Source organism: Polypterus senegalus, chromosome 9 (genome assembly GCF_016835505.1).
Source record: "Polypterus senegalus isolate Bchr_013 chromosome 9, ASM1683550v1, whole genome shotgun sequence".
Lineage (NCBI taxonomy): Eukaryota > Metazoa > Chordata > Cladistia > Polypteriformes > Polypteridae > Polypterus > Polypterus senegalus.
Window position 1 is genome coordinate 4,379,819 of NC_053162.1, and position 22,300 is coordinate 4,402,118.

General features: G+C 43.2%; 1 protein-coding gene across 2 annotated transcripts in view; it reads right to left on the reverse strand.

Moving 5' to 3' along the window:
- The window catches only part of LOC120535077 (collagen alpha-1(XI) chain-like), a 456,300-nt gene that overhangs the window by 132,437 nt on the left and 301,563 nt on the right, over positions 1-22,300 (reverse strand). For both annotated transcript variants that reach the window (XM_039762625.1, XM_039762624.1), the window contains exons 24-28: positions 20,424-20,468; positions 17,065-17,118; positions 13,680-13,724; positions 13,489-13,542; positions 1,350-1,394 (exon numbers count right to left, since the gene is read on the reverse strand). In XM_039762625.1, coding sequence (XP_039618559.1) covers positions 1,350-1,394; positions 13,489-13,542; positions 13,680-13,724; positions 17,065-17,118; positions 20,424-20,468 — 243 coding nt within the window. The remainder of the gene's footprint in view (positions 1-1,349; positions 1,395-13,488; positions 13,543-13,679; positions 13,725-17,064; positions 17,119-20,423; positions 20,469-22,300) is intronic.

Sequence of the window (22,300 nt, forward strand, 5' to 3'; positions counted from 1 at the left end):
TTTCCTTGGACATCGACCATTTCCATACAACCCATCCATTTTCTCTGTGATTGTCCTCATCTCCTCCATATCCATGATTCTTCGAATGACACTGTTCTCCTGTCTTTTCATGAGAAGCCCGTTCCACTTTAACCTTCTTTCTGGTTAGGATTTCACCAACTTTACCTGAACCTCAGATTCTCCGATTCTGATCTGATCAGGATTTGTTGCTCCACACGTCCACCATCTGAACATCTTCATTTCTGTGGTATCAAGTTGGCTTTCATGCACAATTTAAAGATAAGGGAGAGAAGCTCAGTCATCCGGGAGAGGCTCAGAGTAGAGCCGCCACTCCTCCGCATCGAGAGGAGTCAGATGAGGTGGCTCGGGCGTCTGATCAGGATGCCACCTGGACGCCTCCTTGGTGAGGTGTTTCGGGCACGTCTAATCGGGAGGAGGCCCCGGACACGCTGGAGGGTCTATGTCTCTCGGCTGGCCTGGGAACGCCTCGGGATTCCACCGGAAGAGCTAGAAGGAGAGGAAAGTCTGGGCATCTCTGATCAAGCTACTGCCCCTGGGACCCGATCTCAGATAATAATAATTCTTTGTATTTATATAGCGCTTTTCTCACCACTCAAAGCGCTCAGCGATTGCAGGTTAAGGGCTTTGCTCAAGGGCCCAACAGAGCAGGGTCCCTTTTGGCATTTACGGGATTCGAACCAGCAACCTTCTGATTGCCAACGCAGATCCCTAACCGCAGAGCCACCACTCCGCCTCAATAAGTGGAAGAGGATGGATGGATGGACGGACAATTTCAACTAATCAGTTTTTTGATCCATACAACAATGCCGGTCTGTCCTCTCCTTCTTACATTTTAATCCTCAGTCTTTCACTAATTCTTCAGCCACTTAACAGCCCTAATATCTTTGATCCAATGAGTCCAACCTGACTGCATTCTACAGTTTAATTCAAGATCTTCCTCTTGGAACACTTTTAGCCACAAGCTCATTCCACCACCGTGTGCTAAGATGCGCCTCTGGGGGTCTTCTCTACCCACTGGTATCAGGAAATTCAATTCTGATGTATTTGTTAAATTTATTTTATTTATTTATTCATTGATCGGATGTATTATCTGTCCTAAGAGTCTGTATTCTTGTTATTATGTTCCTGCTGCCGTGTGCATCTGAATTTCCCCATGAGATTAAAAACGTTTATCTAATCTAATCTAACGAGGAGTGGACATTAATACACTGGTGTGGCGTCACTCTCCAGGAATGTCAAGGTGACCAGATCGGCATCCTCTCAAATGACAGGAACGTGGAGGCACCTGAGGAAGACAGCAAGCGATGAGAAGAAAAGAGCAGACCTACCTTTTCACCTTTGTTTCCCTTCAAGCCTCGGACGCCATCAGCACCCTGAAAACGAAACAAGAAACAAGACATAAGAAGAAGAGAAAAATAGAAAATACTGTAGACAATAATCTGCTCACGGAAATAAAATAAAACAATACAAAAGTGTGCCTGATTACTAATTTTTCAATTCAATGTTGGTTTGTCAGTAGGGGACAAAAGTAGGGCCGTTATGGTGGCATTTCACATTTACAATAGGGACACCGAAAAAGAGCCACAAAATAAGGAAGGGCAATGAGTTCTGAGGCAGGAAGACTCCAGAAAAAAAACAGTGTGACACTGAAAGGCGCTATATGATAGATAGATAGATGTGAAAGGCACTATATAATAGATAGATAGATAGATAGATAGATAGATAGATAGATAGATAGATAGATAGATAGATAGATAGATAGATGAGAGGCACTATATGATAGATAGATAGATAGATAGATAGAAAGGCACTATATAATAGATAGATAGATAGATAGATAGATAGATAGATAGATGAAAGGCACTATATGATAGATAGATAGATGTGAAAGGCACTATAGATAGATAGATAGATAGATGAAAGATAGATAGATAGATAGATAGATAGATAGGACTATATAATAGATAGATAGATAGATAGATAGATAGATAGATAGATAGATGTGAAAGGCACTATATAATAGATAGATAGATAGATAGATAGATAGATAGATAGATAGATAGATAGATAGACAGACGTGAAAGGCACTACATGCCAGACAGACGTCAGCGTTCTTTTATTTAACTGACTAATGAATTCCGAGTTTGCCCTTGAAATCCCATTAGGTTGGCTAATCGCTTGGTTTGAAAGCTGAATATCTGAATGTGTTGTAATTCAATGTAATGCTCTACATTTTCAGTGAAATATTGCACACTTTGGCTTATGGAATATGTTGTTTGAATGTCATATATTCCCATTTATTACATGCAAAAAATGAAAAAAGAAAACTCATTTAGTCCAAAGGACTGACGGTTGATTCATCTGAAATTCCACGGTACCATCTGCGTGAAACAATAACGCTGTCAGGCAGCTCTGATGATGCATGTCGATGGCTTTAGAATTTGAAGCGTAGCCACCATACTGACAATCTGTACACCTGTGGTTTGTATGTGGTGTTTATTGTAAAGTTTACTATAAAACAACATTTCAGAAGTTCAAACTGAACCCTTCTCTCAGGTGAAGGATGGCTGACCCTAAATCAAATAAAAAATATCTTTTATCCAGAACCAAAAGCAAATTCTGGCAAATGGCAAAGGTGGGCCCGGTTCACAATTAGGCAGGAGACAAATTCATCACACGATGATTCAAAAAGCAAATCCGCCGTCGATCTCCCATTATCCTGAGTGGAAAGAACCTAACATCTACCATCACACAGGGGTCCACAAACCTCCAGATAAGAAAATGAAATCCGGTGCCATCGCTTACAGTTGCTGCCATGCTCCGTGTTAACAGGCGCAATATTATCACATGTGACAGTAGTGACATCTTTCACCAGCATGCCAGTCCAGTTGAGGTCTTTAGCGAGTAGCCGGTCAGAGAAACTTGCTGATATCAAGTTGCTGTGTTTTTATTAAACTCGTAATCACTGGCACATACAAACACAGTGTGAGAGAAGAGGACCAGCAGGTGAGACCAGAATTCCATTCTCTGTCGCCTCTGAACTAACCGCGCTGTTTATTCCAGGAGCACGTTTAACAGTCAAGACGTGGCGTTCTGAGGGAGAAATAAACCATCCGGGTAATTGACTGGATTTTCATTTTGTCACAAAGCAGCAGTCACACAGTGTCCTACTGGAATGGGTCATGAGCTCGACTCAATGGGTCTGTCAGGCAATCACGCTCAAAAACGAAGAGTTGCGTTCAAAAGAAGAACGCAGCGGGGGGACTCACATCACCATACTCGGTGAAACGGTAGAATGTGGAGTCCTGCTGAAGGACAATTCATTTGGTGTTAAAGCAGCGCCTTTAGGTGACATGATGGCACAGTGGTTAGGTCTAGGAGGTGGCATTCGGATCCGAGTCTGGAGTTCAAATGTTTGCTTAGGACCCAAGAAAGCGAGTCTATTGTGGCTGGACCACAGAGGCCGGACCCTCCTAGTCGGACCGAATTAATGATTTTATTTTTAAATTGTGTACGTATGCCTTTTAGCTCACAAAGAATTAAACAGTTAACAGGCCAGCCATTTGCAGGCTGGTTGTCCTTTAATTTTGGTGGCCTGACCTCAACTGTATTCTTTGATTAACCCCAGTTTGGCGTCTCTTGGCCCTGTTGATGTTAGTTTGTCTGCTGGAGTTTAGGATGTTCTCTCACATTGGTGCCAAAGTTTTGTTACGAGTCTTCTCTTCTATCGAGTGTTGAACTAATAAGCACGTCAGCATCGTTCCTGCTCATACATGTTAAATAAGTTTGACATCAGCTCACAGAACCAATCCCAGAATGCAACTGGAAATTCATACTGCCTAAATACGAATGGATAATATTCACAATGTGTGTGACATGTTTGTCTGTTGGTTTTCATGTTCCAGCACCGACAATGCCAAAGATGTGGTAGTGGTAGTAGTATTATTGTTACATAGGCAGGCAAGAAACTTGTTCATGGCCACGAAGGTGGGCAGAGGTAGAAACTGAACCAGCAACCTTCACGTTTAAAATCAAGTTACTTAGCCACCACACCACACTATCTGCACTAGGCCTGTGGAACCTCACGTTTGCTAATGTCAATGCCTCAGGGAAGGAGCCGTGGAAGATCAGAGCAGTGATCGTGGAACTGGCGGGCGCCCGAGGAAGGAGACAACCAAAATTAGGCTACCAGCACCACATGACACGTAGCTTTACGCAAATTATGTTAAATGCTTATTGGTCTTGACTGGCATTTTGAATTTGTGGATTTATTTTTGTATTCACAACTTGTTTTATATACTGAGAACTTTGTGTTCCATGTATTAATTTATTATTTGGTGTTTAATTTCCCCTTGGGGATTAATAAAGTATCTATCTATCTATCTATCTATCTAAATATCTATCTATCATATAGTGCCTTTAATATCTATCTATTATATAGTGCCTTTCACACATCTATCTATCTATTATATATGGCCTTTCACATCTATCTATCTATCTATCTATCTATCTATTATATAGTGCCTTTAATATCTATCATATAGTGCCTTTCATCTATCTATCTATCTATCTATCTATCTATTATATAGTGCCTTTAATATCTATCTATTATACTAATATAGTGCCTTTCCTATCTATCTATCTATCTATCTATCTATAATATAGTGCCTTTCCTATCTATCTATCTATCTAATGTTTGATATTAGTTTGTTCCCAATTTTTGCAATTTAATCTTTTTAGGTGCTATTATTCTTGCTTTGCTCTTCTAAATATATGTGAATCACTTTTTGTTAGGGAAAGATGCTATATAAATGTATTATTGTATTGTTATTATTGATGCCAAATAACGGCATCACAAATGATATGCAATAAAGATCTATCAACATATTGTAATTAATAGCAATCTATTTAATTGCGGGTTGTTGTCATTTGTGAAACTTTAGTTTGAATGTGCTAATCGCCACACAACACCCCACTGAATATAGCAACCTTACCTCGAAACTTTGGTCTCTCTCACTTAAAACAAATCTTAGAATGTATTTGTCCTTAACAGACAAACAGAATAATAAAATTAATATTATAAACATGTCCTTCGGGCGGCACGGTGGCGCAGTGGTAGCGCTGCTGCCTCGCAGTTAGGAGACCCAGGTTCACTTCCCGGGTCCTCCCTGCGTGGAGTTTGCATGTTCTCCCCGTGTCTGCGTGGGTTTCCTCCGGGAGCTCCGGTTTCCTCCCACGATCCAAAGACATGCAGGTTAGGTGGATTGGCGATTCTAAATTGGCCCTAGTGTGTGCTTGGTGTGTGGGTGTGTTTGTGTGTGTCCTGCGGTGGGTTGGCACCCTGCCCAGGATTGGTTCCTGCCTTGTGCCCTGTGTTGGCTGGGATTGGCTCCAGCAGACCCCCGTGACCCTATTCGGATTCAGCAGGTTAGAAAATGGTTGGATGGATGGAACATGTCCTTCACTGTGAAAGGTGCTATATAAAATAAAATTAGATTTCTTCTGTCACTTCATCTTTTGTACTCAATGCCTTGGAATCAACAGTACAGAGTAACAGTGATTGTGGAGGAGAGGTGAAGAAAAGAGTGCAGGCAGGGTGGAGAAGAGTGATTTGTGACAGACGGGTATCAGCAAGAGTGACAGGGAAGGTCTACAGAACCGGAGTGAGACCAGCTATGATATATGGGCTGGTGACGGTGGCACAGGACACAGAGCTGGAGGTGGCAGAGTTAAAGATGCTAAGATTTGCATTGGGGGTGACGAGGATGAACAGGATTAGAAATGAGGACATTAGAGGGTCAGCTCAGGTGGGACAGTTGGGAGACAAAGTCAGAGAGGCGAGATGGCGTTGGTTTAGACCTGTGCAGAGGAGAGATGAGGGGTATACTGGGAGAAGGGTACTAAGGATAGAGCTGACAGGCAAGAGGAGAAGAGGAAGGCCTAAGAGAAGGTTTATGGATGTGGTGAGAGAAGACATGCAGGTGATGGGTGTGACAGAACAAGATGACAAGGACATCAAGATATGGAAGAAGATGATCTGCTGTGGCGACCCATAACGGGAGCAGTCGAAAGAAGAAGAAGAAGAAGAAGAAGAAGTCCTGTCACTGATCTCTCTGGCAAAAGAAGTCACAGTGTGGCGTTTTTGACAAATGGAGATGTACACACATTTCCACAATGGGAAATAAAATATTTGTATGGTTTATAGCCTCGCTGGCTGCAACCCCTGAATCGGATTAAGCAGGGCAGATAACGGATGGAGGGATGTTTAATTATTGTCTCTGGATGATTTTGCTATTATTAAAAAAGACAAGTAAAGCATTTAAAAATGAAAAATCTGCTTGTACGGCTGCTCTTAATGAGATGATCCAGGCTTACACCCCCATTGCCACACAGATCAGAGCTTCTAGGTGTGATATTAAAAATAATAATAATATGTCACACTGTCCAATAAACTGGATATGCAATTAAAATGTAACATTAAGAGATCGCAGTTTCCACAAATGGTTACTTCTTAATTGCCCATCACATTGGACCCCTGTATAGGAGGGAAGCTTTGATGTTGAAAGCCACAAATGGACAAGATGGTGAAATAAAGTGTCTAATTGTGTAGGCATTTTCCAAATCCACAATGGTCACTTTCTTAAGAATAAGCACCACGTAAAGCCGGGTATTTAAATGTCATTCTCTAGCAGGACCTCACCAAGCTTCAGATAAACTTCATTTCCGTTATCATTCAAACGACAAGCCTCTTGTATTACCCTGCTTACCCTTAAGGTCAGGGCTTCTCAAACCTCTTCTACGCCCCTCACTCCTCAAAACATCTGATTTACGTTCACCACCCCAGCAAAAGTAATATCCCATTAGAAGTCCCATTTCTCATTTCTGAACCACATATAGTACAGAAGGCTTTAAAAAAAAATAAATAAAATTTAAATTGCAAGTAACTTGGTCTGTGAGTGTTTTGCAATACGAGCAAAAATGTGTAATAAATATGAACTTGATAAACGAGCGAGGTCGTGCAATACGAGTAGTACGTCTGCGCTTTGTCTGCCGAGTGTCACGTGATCCCAATTGAGCCAATGGGTCATCTCTCTCTCTCTCTCGCTGGAGGATTGTGGGTAATCGTCTCCCATTCTCGGTCTCAGGCGTATAGTCGGCATTCATACGAGTGGATCCTACCTCTCGGGCCGCACTCAGTCCATTCAGCTTAAAACTTTCACATCGCAACCCACCGCTGTTACTTCAGGTGGGCTCTGTCCTGGGCCTCTTCTTTTTATGATTTACCTTCTTCCCCTTGGTGATATCTTTCGTAAACATAACATTAATTTTCACTATTATGTTCATGACACCCAGCACTATCTTGCAAGTAAGCCCACCTCTCCTTTTCCATCATCTTCGCTTATTGACTGCATTGCTGAAATTAAATCCTGGTTTTCTTCGAATTTTCTTAAATTAAACAGGAACAAAACTGAGGTTCTCCTCATTGGCTCAAAATCCTCATTATCCAAAGCCGATAATCTTTCTCTTGTGATTGATAACTCAGTTGTTTCCCCATCACCTCAGGTTAAGAGTCTGGGTGTCATCCTTGACAGTCTTTTCAATCTCACATTAATAACATCACCCGGTCTGCTTATTTCCATCTACGTAATATTAATGGCATCCGCCCCTCCCTCCCTCCCTCCCCATGCCACTGCCATCCTTGTTCACAGTCTTGTTAGTTCTTGTCTGGACTCCTGCAATTCACCCTTCTTTGCTCTCTCTAATAAATCTCTTCATAACATGATCACCATTATTGTGCAATATTTAAATTATGTGCAATAAGCCAATAGTGCAATAGTTATTTATTCTTTGTAAGCATGGAAACGGAAAACGGCGCATTGCCTTCGTCAACCGTTTGTGTCAAGAAATAACCCACTGATAGGAACAGGCAGTTGCCGGATCCCGGAATAGAGATGATGTTGTACAAAAACCCGTCGACAGAGAAGATACTGTCATTCATTTTATAACAAAGGCTTAGGAAACAACCGTCGCAGAATAACAAAAATTGCAAAGTGTATGAGAGGCTGCAGGCAGCGTGGGGAAGGGTTTGGAAGAGGACGAATAGGAATCGAGAAATGCCGTGTCGGCCTTGTGTGGGCGGGACCGGTTTTGAAGAGGAGTCGCAGGCAGCGTAGGGAAGGGTTTGGAAGAGGACGAATAGGAATCGAGAAATGCCGTGTCGGCCTTGTGTGGGCGGGACCGGTTTTGAAGAGGAGTCGCAGGCAGCGTGGGAAAGGGTTTGGAAGAGGACGAATAGGAATAGAGACATGCTGTGTCTGCCTTATGTGGGCGGGACCGGTTTTAAAGAGAAGTCGTAGGCAGCGTGGGGAAGGGTTTGGAAGAGAACGAATAGGAATCGAGAAATGCCGTGTCGGGCGCGTGTGGGCAGGACCGGTTTTGAAGTGGAAGCAGGATGAACCAGAAGAGAAATATATATAAGAGATTGAAGAATTAATGACTTTGGAGAAACACTGCACTATTTATTTGAACAATTTCTTTTTGTCGTTGTTTTTAATAAAAGCACTTGGCATCTTTTTTGTACCATCCCTTTGCTCTATTTGTTATGCCTCACTGTCAAGCTTATCGGTGACATTACCGACGCTGCGAGATATGAGCATGCAGCGAACCCGCATCGTCACAGTGCTTCGCTTCTCAATGCGCCAGGTCAGTAACATGGCCTGCTGGGAGAGAGTGGATGTGCATGTGAGCCTGGCCTGAGATGTAGGGAGTCCTGCCCTGCATCAGTTCTGTCAGGTTTCCACACACCATTAATTGAATAAAGTGGTATTGATAAAGTTAAGAAATATAAATCTTCAGGGGCCAAATATCTGGGATATGTGATGTGATGGGTTCTCCATTGCAGTGCCACTTGACCATTGACCAAGGAAAGCTTGTAGCAGCCATTACAACAATTACAGATTGGGTCTCTTATTCTTAAGTGAAGCAAGAGAATCGCTTGGAATGATCGTGAAGCTGCAAGTGGCACTGACACCGAGATGTACTCTGAAAGGTGGCACATTTGTTCACATAGCAGTACCATGCCATTGGTGTTCTTGTTTTAAATTCCAGCCCAGACCCCATACATGCCACATGTACATGACCCCCATGTCTGTGCGGCTATTCTGTGAGTACTGCATTGCTGTCCCAAATGCCAAAACGGGCAGATTAGGCTACCTGGCAGTGTGGATATGTGCACAAGTGTACCAAGAACTCCAGCCCACCCGTAGACCCTGAACTAGAACACAACTGGCTTGGAAAATAAATGTCTTCTGGAAATCTCAATAAACCTTTTGTTTGTGGATTTTGTGTCTACACCTTATTAAAACATTCTGACAGATGTGTCCTGTAAATTTGAAGTACAAGTCCAGACACTCCAGCTCTACCTCGGCAGCCCTAAAGCTTCTTATGGCGACAGGCACTATTTACTTGTCAATTCTGCAAACGTTAAAGAGGAAAATTGTGCCTTCACAACAGCACTAGCCTTTTGAGTGCAGAGGAAGGGCGCAAGAGTCCTTATTTAAAGACGCATCCAAATCCAATCTCAGCTAAATTTATTCAGTTGTGTCAGCACTGCAGCTGCCACCAGAAACAATGGCTAAGACAAAAACAGTTCATTCAAATCCAACTGGAATCTGAAATCAGCCCCACTTGCAGGGGAAAAACATTCTGATTCTATCCTTTGGCAATCTGTTCAACATCTTGGGCGCTGCCCATAGCACACCTTAAAGTGACCTCTTAATGTAGCGGGGCATCGGCTTTACAGGCCGCGGAGCTTGTAGTGTAAAATACAAGGAGACCCTCCACTTAACTGTTTGGAGGTCCTGAAAGCCTCAAAATCAAAATTGAGGGAGGGTCCTCGAAACAAAGCTTTTTGTAAATTACTAAATGCCCATCAATGGGTTTATGAGAGTGTGTCATAGCAGACAACTCTTCAGAGGATGGACAGGAAAGTGGCTGTTCTTGATATGGGGAGGTGACAGCTTCTTCTTTCAGCTGCTCTCGTTATGGGTCACCACAGCGGATCATCTTCTTCCATATCTTTCTGTCCTCATCATCTTGCTCTGTCACCCCCATCACCTGCATGACCTCCCTCACCACATCCATAAACCTTCTCTTAGGCCTTCCTCCTCTTCTCCTCTTGCCTGGCAGCTCTATCCTCAGTACCCTTCTCTCAGTATACCCCTCATCTCTCCTCTGCACATGTCCAGACTGACTGTGTCTCTCAACCTTCCAAACTGAGCTGACCCTCTAATGTCCTCATTTCTAATCCTTTCCATCCTTGTCAAACCCAAAGCAAATCTTAGCATCTTTAACTCTGCCACCATCTCCAGCCCATATCACATAGCTGGTCTCACTACCGTCCTGTAGACCTTCCCTTTCACTCTTACTGGTACCCATCTGTCACCAATCACTCCTGACACTCTTCTCCACCCTGCCTGCACTCTCTTCTTCACTTCTCTTCCAGAATCCCCATTACTCTGTACTGTTGATCCCAAGTATTTAAACTCATCCACCTTCGCCAACTCAACTCCCCTCATCCTCACCATTCCACTGACCTCCCTCTTATTCACACACATGTATTCTGTCTTGGTGGTCCTACTGAACTTCATTCCTCTCCTCTCATATCTCCACCTCTCCAGGGTCTCTTCAACCTGCTCCCTACTTCCTCTACAGATCACAATGTCATCAGCAGACATCACAGTCCACAGGGACTCCTGTCTAATCTCATCTGTCAGCCTGTCCATCACCAGTGCAAATAAGAACGGGCTCAGAGACGATCCCTGATGTAATCCCACCTCCATCACTCCTACCACAGACCTCACCACAGTCACACTTCCCTCGTTCATATCCTGCCCAACTCTTATGTACTTCTCTGCCACTCCCGACGTCCTCATACAATACCACAGCTCCTCTCTTGTCACCCTGTCATATCCTTTCTCCTGGTCCACAAAGACACAATGCAACGCCTTCTCTCTATAAACTTCTCCATCAACATCCTCAGACCAAACATCTCATCTGTGTTGCTTTCTTGGTATGACACCATCCTGTTGCTCGCTAATCATCACCTCACTTCTTAACTGAGCTTCCACTCCTCTTTCCCATAACTTCATGCTGTGGCTCATCAGTTTTATCCCCCTGCAGTTACTGCAGTCCTGCACACCCCCCTTATTCTTAATTTTATTTTATTTTATTGAGTGACAGCTTAATAAGCAGGACTAAATGCTTCAGTGACAGATGGCTGGGCATGACTAGAAACTTGAGTGGCTAAGGCAGAGTAGAACTGCATGCTTGAGTGGCAGTATACTGGGCAGGGTTAGATGCCCGAGTGGCAGCAGCCCCCAGTATGGTGAATTGCTTGAGTGGACATAGGCTTGATATTGCTAGATTCCTGAGTGGCAGCAGAGTGGGCAAGGCTAGAGGTGTAAGTGGCTAAGGCTGGAAAGAACTGGATGAACAAGTGGAAGCAGGGTGTGTGGGGATAATTGCTTGAGTGGCAGTAGGCTGTACTAGATGTTTGAGCCCACAGCAAGGTGGGCAGGGCTGGGTGCTTGAGTGGCAGCAGTCTGAGTATGGCTATATGCTTGAATGGTTGCTGGTTGGGCGGAGTTGGACACTTGAGTGGCAGCAGGCTGGCCTAGATGCTCAAGTCGAAGCAGGATGGGTAGGGCTAGCTGTTTGACTGGCAGAAGAGTGGGCAAGGAATTCTTGAGTGGCCAAAAACTGTGCATAGCTGGATGCTTGAGTGGCATCTAAGAGGGTAGGGCAAGATGCTTGAATGGCAGCAGGCTGGGGGGTGACGCTTGAATGGCATATGAGTCGGTCATTAGGGGCGCACTGGTCAGTTGCTGTTGGGTGCGTATTCACAGATCTCACATGTCCGTGCTTTTGCTCTTTCAGGTTTTCTGAATTTTCGGCTTGTTTCACTTGACTTTGATTCATTTTGCATCTTATTTTGACTTCTCTGTTCCCTAATCTCCTGGTTTTTGGCTTTTGGCCTATTTCTGGTTTATAATTCTGTGTCACAATCCTTTTTAAAACAAAGCCCTTTTAGGCCTGTTTTGGCCGGGCATAGCAAAATTAAAAATAAGTCAAGGGACCGTGCTGCCGCCTCGCAGTAAGGAGACCCGTCTGGGTTCACTTCCCAGGTTCTCCTTCCCTGTGTGGAGTTTGCATGTTCTCCCAGTGTCTGCGTGGGTTTCCTCCCACAGTCCAAAGACATGCAGGTTAGGTGCATTGGTGGTCCTAAATTGTCTCTAGTGTGTTTGGTGTGTGGGTGTGTGTGCCCTGCGGTGGGCTGGAGCCCTGCCCAGGGTTTGTTTTCTGCCTTGTGCCCTGTGTTGGCCCTGTGACCCTGTAGTTAGGATATAGCGGGTTGGATAATGGATGGATGGTACTTGTACACATGACAATAAAGAATTGAAATTAAATTTAATTGAGTATCAAGTGGGGCGGCGCAGTGTGTAGCGCTGCTGCCTCACAGTTAGGAGACCCGGAGTCGATCCCCAGGTCCTCCCCGCATGGAGTTTGCATGTTCTCCCCGTGTCTGCGTGGGTTTCCTCCCACAGTCCAAAGACATGAAGGTTAGATGCATTGGTGGTCCTAAATTGTCCCTAGTGTGATTGGTGTGTGCCCTGCGGTGGGCTGGAGCCCTGCTCCAGGTTTGTATCCTGCCTTGCACCCTGTGTTGGCTGGGATTGGCTCCAGCAGACCCCCGTGACCCTGTCGTTAGGATATAGCGGGTTGAATAATGGATGGATGGGTGGATCCTGCATTCATAAGTCACATGACCCCCAGCGGTCAGGGCCATGAATTAGTGAGTTTAATTTACTTGAGGTTTGCGGCTTCTTAATTTAGTCGCGTTTACACAAGAAAACATGACATTCGCCTTCTCAGATGTATCTAATAGCAGACAGAAAGGATTAAAACAACCCAACAGAGACAAGACAGGTTAAGGTAAGGCAGTTTGATAGTTCAAATGTGCACAAAAATGGTTACCGGACCTTCAAATATCAAACCTCTATTATTTTCTCCGATCCTTCTTACTTCCGTTCCTTGTTGGATGAACAACCGCCGGTTTTCTTTAGCATAATTAGCTTGAATTCTAAGTAGGCCCTAGTGGTCTCTAGTTTTCAATTTCATTCTCATTTAGCCTTCCGTCTTGCGATTCCTGGCTTAGTTGTTATGCGATGGTGTTTTACTCTTTCCTGCCTCAACCACATTTCCCGGTTATATTCAGTCTCACAATAATCCTTGGTCTTTTCACAGTGTCCGTAACATCCTTGGGCACACTATTTACTATAAAACGATGTAGGCGTTCATGATTGTGTTGAGCTCATAGATGACAATGATGAAGAACACGAGAGCAATTGCTAATTCTGTGATGCTGACAAGAAAAGGAATAAAAAACATGCAGGGAGATTTACTGACCTTTACTCCTCGGGGTCCTGGATATCCAATAGGACCTTGTGGGCCAGCTGGTCCCTAGAATGAAAACAAATATAAAAGTGCTTGATTATTGAGCACAACAATTGAAAGTGAGTTCCGGCACGACGTTTTCAAAATCGCTTGTTTCATGCTGCAGTGTGTACAACGGAGACATGCAGAAAAGAGTCACTTACAACATTCCCTTTCTCGCCGGAAGGACCTTCTTTACCAGGATGACCCTGTGAAGCAGATTAGAATGAATAAGTTATTAATTCAGTGGCATTCTTCACCCGTGTAAATGATGTATGAGGGGTGTGGCATACAAAACATCCAATCAGTGGGCAGTGTGGCCTGGGAGACAAGACACTGGACACCTCAGACTTACTGCGAGGCTTTAAGAGAGTCATTAAGTCTGTTTTAGTTCTCTACTACGGGCTTTGGTGCTGTAGAATTAGATGTTGTTGGTAGAAAGGGGCTTTATACAATAAAGGACATCTATTTGCATAAAACTTTTATGAAATAAGAACAGGAGGCAAAATCTTGTCACTTGTCAACACATTTTGGGCTCTGATTTCAAGAGTAACACGCGCTATCATTCATGGAGTACACGTTTGGTATCACAGTTATCGATAAAGTTCTCAGTTTCCCTCTTGTATTTATAAGATAACATTGAATCAAATTATTAAAACCCTGCATGCTAATTGGACAATTTAAAAAGACCACCCTCTACTGGCCCCAGTTGGCACTGCACTGAGAAAAGGGCACATATCCTAAAATGCCCCCCTTTCTTAATCTGAAATAGAGCGCCAGTTTTTCCTCCATGTGTAATACATAATCTAATTCAATGCCTGCATGCTTTATTCAACTCTCTCATTTTTCTCTTATTTCTAAATAAATGTAAATTAACGGACCCCTAGTCTCCTGCAGTCTAAAGACACGCTGGTTAGGTGAACTGGTAATGTTCAATTGGCTCTACTGCTTGATGCTGCATTCCATTTACCTCAGAAGTCAGAGCTGGGAATGACGTCACACACAAGTCGATCACATTCCAGGAAAACATTTCCGAAAACAACTAAGGTCAGGTCCAGGAAAACCTTTGGTGTGTTTGCTCCATCAGAATAAATAGCAGTTGATACCAAAGCACTACTCATCAAAATGCAGTACCAACATGACAATGGACGAAAGTTAGACAGTACTGTGTGTGAATGACTGACTTAATTCAGACACAAAGAGACCGAAGTGCTGTCACTACAGCTCATGGTGTACGTCGCCATCTTGGATCAACATCATAATCAGAAGTTGGTCAACTTGGACTTAACAGACCAGGGATTCAGAGTTGGAAATCCAACTTAAGGGGGCATTCCAGTTGAAACTTCATAACTATCTACGATATAGTGTCTTTCATATCTATCTATCTATCTATCTATCTATCTATCTTATATAGTGCCTTTCATATCTATCTATGATATAGTGTCTTTCATATCTATCTATCTATCTATCTTATATAGTGTCTTTCATATCTATCTATCTATCTTATATAGTGCCTTTCATATCTATCTATGATATAGTGTCTTTCATATCTATCTATCTATCTATCTATCTATCTTATATAGTGCCTTTCACATCTATCTATCTATCTCTATCTATCTATCTTATATAGTGCCTTTCATATCTATCTATGTATCTATCTATCTATGATATAGTGCCTTTCATATCTATCTATGTATCTATCTATCTATGATATAGTGCCTTTCATATCTATCTATGTATCTATCTATTATATAGTGACTTTCATATCTAGCTATCTAAATACAGCATGTTTCAATGTTGTAGTAGTAAATGTGAAAAAATCGAACAATGTTAAATACTTTCACTTTAACTTCTCATTTAACACTAGAATACCTGAAGCCTATGAAAATATTCGTAATATCAAATATATTGTTTGGATTGAAACTTTAAGTCGGAGACTTGTAGATCGTCTAATTTGTGTTGCCATCTGGGAAAGGTAGTGTGTCTTCCCAATGAAGAGGCGTATCTGTGAGAATTAAAAGATTTGTCGTTTGGTGAAAGTGAAATCCGCAGACGCTTGGGTCACGGAGTTGCACAGATACACGGGAGACTTTAGAGACAGAAATGTTATTCAGACACTTCAAACAAATATAAGCCTCTGTCAGGAGTGAAATGAGCTCCATGTGCAGTCAGAGAGGACAGTTCCATCTCTCAATTAAAAGAATAGAAAATCTTCCTCTTCATAGGGGCGAGCCTTGGGTGCGGGACCTAACAGGAGCAGAGGATGTCTGGTGGAGAGGAGAGACAAAAGGATAGCTGCTGTACAGGCTTTTAAATGTTCGAAGTGCCGCGCGAGATGCAGAAAGCGGGCATCTCAGGAGAAAAAGACAAGACAGTCTACCCTGTTGGTCTGTCCTGCGGTCTAATTAGAAACTACTAGAAGGACAAGACTTTGCTTTCTGGGTATTTAGGAGTTACCACGATTTACTCCCTGTAATCCTCCCACTCAATTATACTTTAATTCAAAATACATTTGCTCAAATTGCATTGTGAGTTTAGTCAGTTCTTCCTCAAGTAATTTTAAGTAAGATCGTTCTGTTCATTACGGTGGGCTGGCGCCCTGCCCGTGGAGATTGTTCATGCCTTACTCCCTGTGTTGGCTGGGATTGGCTCCATCAGACCCCCGTGACCCTGTACTTAGGATGTAGCAGGTTGGATAATGGATGGATGGATGGATAGTTCTGTTCACTAATCGTAGGATGGGAGAATGGCAAGGTGCAGCATGTTCATTAGCACAGCAGTGCAAGTAAGAATTTGACACGTGACAGTAATGCAACTATAAACCTTGAGCTTCTGAGCGTCTTTTACTTGGGTACTATGGTGTCCCTGTACAGCGCCCTCCTTGACGTGACTTTTTAAACTCTTTAGTGTCTAACTGAGGATACCTTGGACTCATTGTTCACAATGTCTGACCATACTATTTCTTTCCTGCCAGCACATTTTGGAACAGTGACACCTAGTGACTGGAGGACTGAGAGGTTAGGAGCACACACTGATACAGCGCATTGCCGCACCCACCACACGACAAACCAACTCAAGATCCAGATTAGGACCCGAGTGCAGCCATGCCACGGGTGACACCTCAGCACCACACCAGTTCAGACGGGAGGTTTTCTAAATGGTGGCTGGAGTGCCAATTCTGCCACCAACCCCCAGGTTTTTCCCTGCAGGTTGGAGGGCCTACATGCAGGGCTGGATGCAGATTAACGTCATACCCAGGACAGAGCAATTGCAGGTTAAGGGCCCAACAGAGCAGAGACCCTTTTGGCATTTGACGGGATTCGAACCGGCAACCTTCCGATTGCCAGCGCAGATCCGTAACCTCAGAGCCACCACTCCATTTTTATGAGAGTAAGAAAATAACTTTTTTTTTTCCCCCCATGTGCCCCATCATCCACTCCTTTTGTACTTAATAAATAACAAAAGTTCAACTCTTGGTGATCCCCAGATGATTACGAGATATTCACAGACCAAGTCAGAATATAAATTCAAAGGTGGCACACTACTTACCGGAGGACCATCTGCTCCAGGCATACCAGGGAGACCAGGCTTACCAAATGGACCCTAGAAACAAAGAGCAATACAACTGGGAGTGAGCAAAACCTGCATTAGTATAAGGTGAACGACTATGTCGGCAAGAACAGCCCTGTAGCAGGGCACGGTTTCTTATCAGAAATACTGTTGCCCCGTGAAACCCAACAGACAGGCGTCCTGGACACACATATAAAAGCACCATGTATAATTTTTTATATTTTTCTTAAATAAAGTGCACAACAACAATCCAATAATCAATAATCACAATAATCCAAATCCTCCACTCCCAGCAGCTCCGTCGCACACCCTCCCAACTCCGGCTCCGCTTGCTGGGTCTCGAACAGTCCTTTATATATTCCTTGACCCGGAATTGCTCCTTCTCTTCTTCCGTTTCAAACGCCACATCACTGTGGGCTTCCGTCCTTAGGACTCCAAAGTACTTCCGGGTTGTAGGAAAAGTAGGAGCCCTCAGGACCTTTGTCAGCTCCCCCTGGCGGTCCCCACGGCACCCAACAGGGCTGAGAAAATGGACTCCATGTCCCATGATGCCCTGTGGGAATCCGGGGTACATTTACTGTCCAGGGAAGCTGCCACCTAGCGTCCTGGGGGAGAGGCAATGCCCTGGAAAGGCTGCCCTTCTCCACTCTTCCAGTTCTGGGACGTCCCTGGCCGGATTGAACTGCCGGCCATCTATCACATTGTATTAGAGCCCCTCTGAGTTATTTTATTTCATTTTTGTCAAATGTATACTTACGTACAGTATTTCACCCTATTTATGCTATGGTGATGATGACATTTCTTGCCGTTAACTACATTTAAAGATTCACACCCAAACTATGCTTCATTTTGGACTGAGCACTAAAGGCCAACTTACTTGCATGTAAAAGCTCGGGTGATTTCTGGGGTTGGCTTGGTGTTAGAATGGGGGTCTTCTTTTTGAGCCACTCCTTAGTGGATCTGCTAGTGTGATTCACATCGTCTCCATGATGAAAGGTCCATTTCCGATTTTAACTTTCAGAAGGAGGGGCCTCACATTCTCTTCAACTACACCTTGATATGATGCAGAATTCACGGTGGATTCAACGGCATAACGTAGTGGATGCTTTTCTTCTTTCTTCTGGATTTTGTCTTTTGTGTTTGCTTAGCTTGCCTTGTTCACGTCAACCCCTTTTGTCTAACTTTTGCAATTTCTGCCCCACCATGCCTCTTTGTATTTCCTATCTCTTATAAATATTTCTCTTCTGGTTCGTCCTGCTTCCTCTTCAAACCCGGTCCCGCCCACACGCAGCCCACACGGCATTTCTCGATTCCTATTCGTCCTCTTCCGAAACCTTCCCCACGCTGGCTGTGCCCTCCCATACACCCCCACGCCGCTTTTCTCGATTCCTATTCCTCATTCAGACTAGCGCGTTCCCCGCTCCTCTCTCATGACCCCATTGGTGTCACGTCACCGCCCGATATCTAGCCAGACCGCGTGACCTTTCACTTCGGCCATGCGTGCGCCTTGGAGTCTTTTCCATAGCTTGCTACAGGAAGATACCCTCTCGACCATTGGCATTGGTTTCACTCCTTGCTATTTTCGCCTTTGTTATAAAATGAACGACAGTATCTTCTCTGTCGACGGGTTTTTGTACAACGTCATCTCTATTCCAGGATCCAGCAGCAGCCTGTTCCTATCAGCGGTGTTATTTCTTGACGCAAACGGATGATGAAGGCAATGCACTCTCACTACGACATAGGGCAGTAGATTTCGTTGCATCACATTGGGACAGATTTGGAGACGTTCTTCCTGTTGTTCTTTCCAACGCAAGTCGAGTTATCACAACAAGTCACGAGTACTAGCAATACATGGCAACATCTGGAATTTATGGTGGCTAAGCTGAAATTCAAGCTCTTTCCGAGATTCTCCATGCTACCATTGTCACTTACTTCAAACACGACCCCATCATCCTGCCTTGCATTACGTTTGCACAGATTTGCGTTAATCTACAACAACCAGTCTTCAGCCACGGTCAGTTGTACGTGGCTTTTTCTAGGGTTAGATCTTTCGACTCATTATCTGACGTCTCCAGCAAAACACCTATTCACAACTGCGTCTTTCAAGAAGTATTTCTTTCTTCTTGATTTCTGAATTCCTTTCTCACCGTTTTCCGTTCCTATTCTTACACCGCCGTGTGCTACGGCGGGTGTCGGCCTAGTTTTGCTTATGTCATTAAATTCTTTATGTAGAAAGGATCTTTGCTTGCTTTTTTGTCGTTTTAGCCAGAGGTTTACGGTCAATCTCTCCCCTAAAGGACATTTATGAGTATTCTGAATGTTTAAAAACCTGAGCTGTAATTTGGGTATGTGCAGGACAGAAAGCATCCCATTTGAAATTTGGGTAAAGGTGCCTGGGGTGAGGCCTGCTCCTGTGCTCAGACCTAGACGTGCCCCTGTCTGCTCACCATTTTCTTTTTTTTTTTTGCTATGTTGGTATTGCAGAAACACAACACAACTAAACAAGGAACACACTTGAGTCGGGCTGAAATATAATAGTGGGGATTCCTAATTCAGGTCTTCAAAATTCACAGATTAGATCAAGCACAAATGTTTTGACTAAATACAGAATCTCATACTTGCGGTCACCAATGGAAATTTGAGGGTAAAACTGAAGTGAGGAAGTGTTGTAGAACTCTCAGGGTCATGGAGTCAAAGCAGACTCTTGAAGCATCGGGATGAGGTGTTGGGATAACTTAGCCATTTGTTTGATGGACTGCATCATCATTTCTCAAATTTCGTACGTCTCTTGTGTTTCCTACAGATGCAGAGCAAGTCATTTTCGAAACTTTTCTTCCTCCACACATTAAAGAATGCCACCCCTTCTATTGTGTGATTGATTTTGCATGAATGCCTTATGTGAATTTCAATATCCCGCACTTAACATTTCAGCCTTTGTTTAAGCCAAACTTTGCTCTTCAGGGCCCGACACCATTTAGCAGACGGCCTGAGATTTTCTTTCCTTTTTTTTGAAATTTCAAATTAAGCATTTATAGGACAACAAAATCAATGGTTTTTCCATTGGTCAACACTTCTTATTTTGAATTGATTTCAACATCACATTGACTTTCTGGAGGGCACTCTTTACACGACATTAATAAGCAATGACTGCGGTGTGCCGTCTAATCAATGTAAACTGAATTTTCCTTTATGATTTTGAAGGCAACCCAACTTATGGTAGAAAAAAAATCGGACTTGTTGCAGTTTTTTTTTTTCGATGGAAACTACAGCAAGATTTATTATGGCTCACACAGCTATTACTTTAATTTATGTGCATTTATATCACTTGTCATATTTACCTTTTCTCCCGGTGGGCCGATGGGACCTTGAGGACCTGGAAGTCCCTGTTCAAAAGAAAAAAAAAAAAGTTTAGTTCTCTTAACATATTCTGTCTGTGTCACATATTTAGATGTAAGACCTTTCATTTCAAGACAATTCAGGTTTTTGCTTTGGATTGCGCAGTAGTGTATGCTCGGGACATCGTAACATGTTTACTGGCAAAATGAAATGACAAACTTTATAAATTACATAATGTGCAGAAATAAAAACACAGATGAGACATATAGATAGATAGATAGATAGATAGATAGATAGATAGATAGATAGATAGATAGATAGATAGGCACTATATAATAGATAGATAGATAGATAGATATGAAAGGCACTATATAGATAGATAGATAGATAGATAGATAGATAGATAGATAGATAGATAGATAGATAGATAGATAGATAGATATGAAAGGCACTATATAGATAGATAGATAGATAGATGAAAGGCACTATAGATAGATAGATAGATAGATAGATAGATAGATAGATAGAAGGCATATAGATAGATAGATAGATAGATAGATAGATAGATAGATAGATAGATAGATAGATATGAAAGACACTAGATAGATAGATAGATAGATAGATAGATAGATAGATATGAAAGGCACTATATAGATAGATAGATAGATAGATAGATAGATAGATAGATAGATAGATAGATAGATAGATAGCAACCATTAACTGTGGTTATGTGCCTAATATAATATAATATAATATAATATAATATAATATAATATAATATAATATAATATAATATAATATAATTCACTAAGGGCACGCAAGACAGAGCCCCGCCCGCCAATTCTAACCCTCCTACCACATCATGGGATACGCACAACAGAGCCACGCACGCTAACTGTAACCGTCCTCCCGCGTCGCTCTCGAGGCATGTGCACTGCCAGCTTGTGTGCCCGCATGCAGCAACTCACCAAACACAGCCTCAGTCGCTTTCGTCTGTGCAAAAGTCCACATGCACCTCTGAGCCACGTTGACTTTACACCGCACGCAAGCACAGAGAGCCACGATCGCCAACTCACAGCCCCGCCCGCCAGCTCTAACTAAGGGCAAGCAAGACAGAGAACCATGCCCACCAACTCTAAGACCATGGGATACGCACACATTTAGTGTATAAATGGATATAAATAATTGCACGTAAACGATAAGCCAAAATCTGTTGTATGCAAACGATACTGTTTTAAATGTTATTGTTATTTCATCAGAAAACCCGGTTTCCACGTCTACCTGTATTAGTTTAGATGGCACTTTTACCACTCGCAATATGGCGGACGGCTGGCTTATCGTGTCGACTGGGTAACACAGTGAATGCGGCGTCTATCTATATATGTCTGTGTTTTCCGTAGCCTGCTACAGGAAGGTACTCTCTCGACCATTGGCATTGGTTTTGCTCCTTGCTCTTTTCGTTATACTGCGACGGTGGTTTCCTAAGCCTTTGTTATACTGAATTCCTTTCCCACCGTTTTCCGTTCCTATTCTTACACAGCCGTATGCTATGGCGGGCTTCGGCTAGTATAATATAATATAATATAATAGTGACGCAGTGTGTTGCCCTGCAGTAAAGAGAGCAGAGTTTATGGCCTGGCTGCGCACTGTGTGGTGTTTGCATGGTAGACCCAACCGGGTGCTCCGATTTGCTCCTACTGTCCAAGGTCATGCAGGTTAGGTGTATTGGTGACACTAAATTGGCCTTAGCATGTTTTTGGTGTGTGGGTGTGTGTCCTGCGGTGGACTAGTGCCCTGTGCTGGGTTTGTTCCTGCCTTGTGCCCTGTTCTACCTGGCATGGGCTCCAGTGCCAGCCCACCATAAATGGCTTGTATTGAA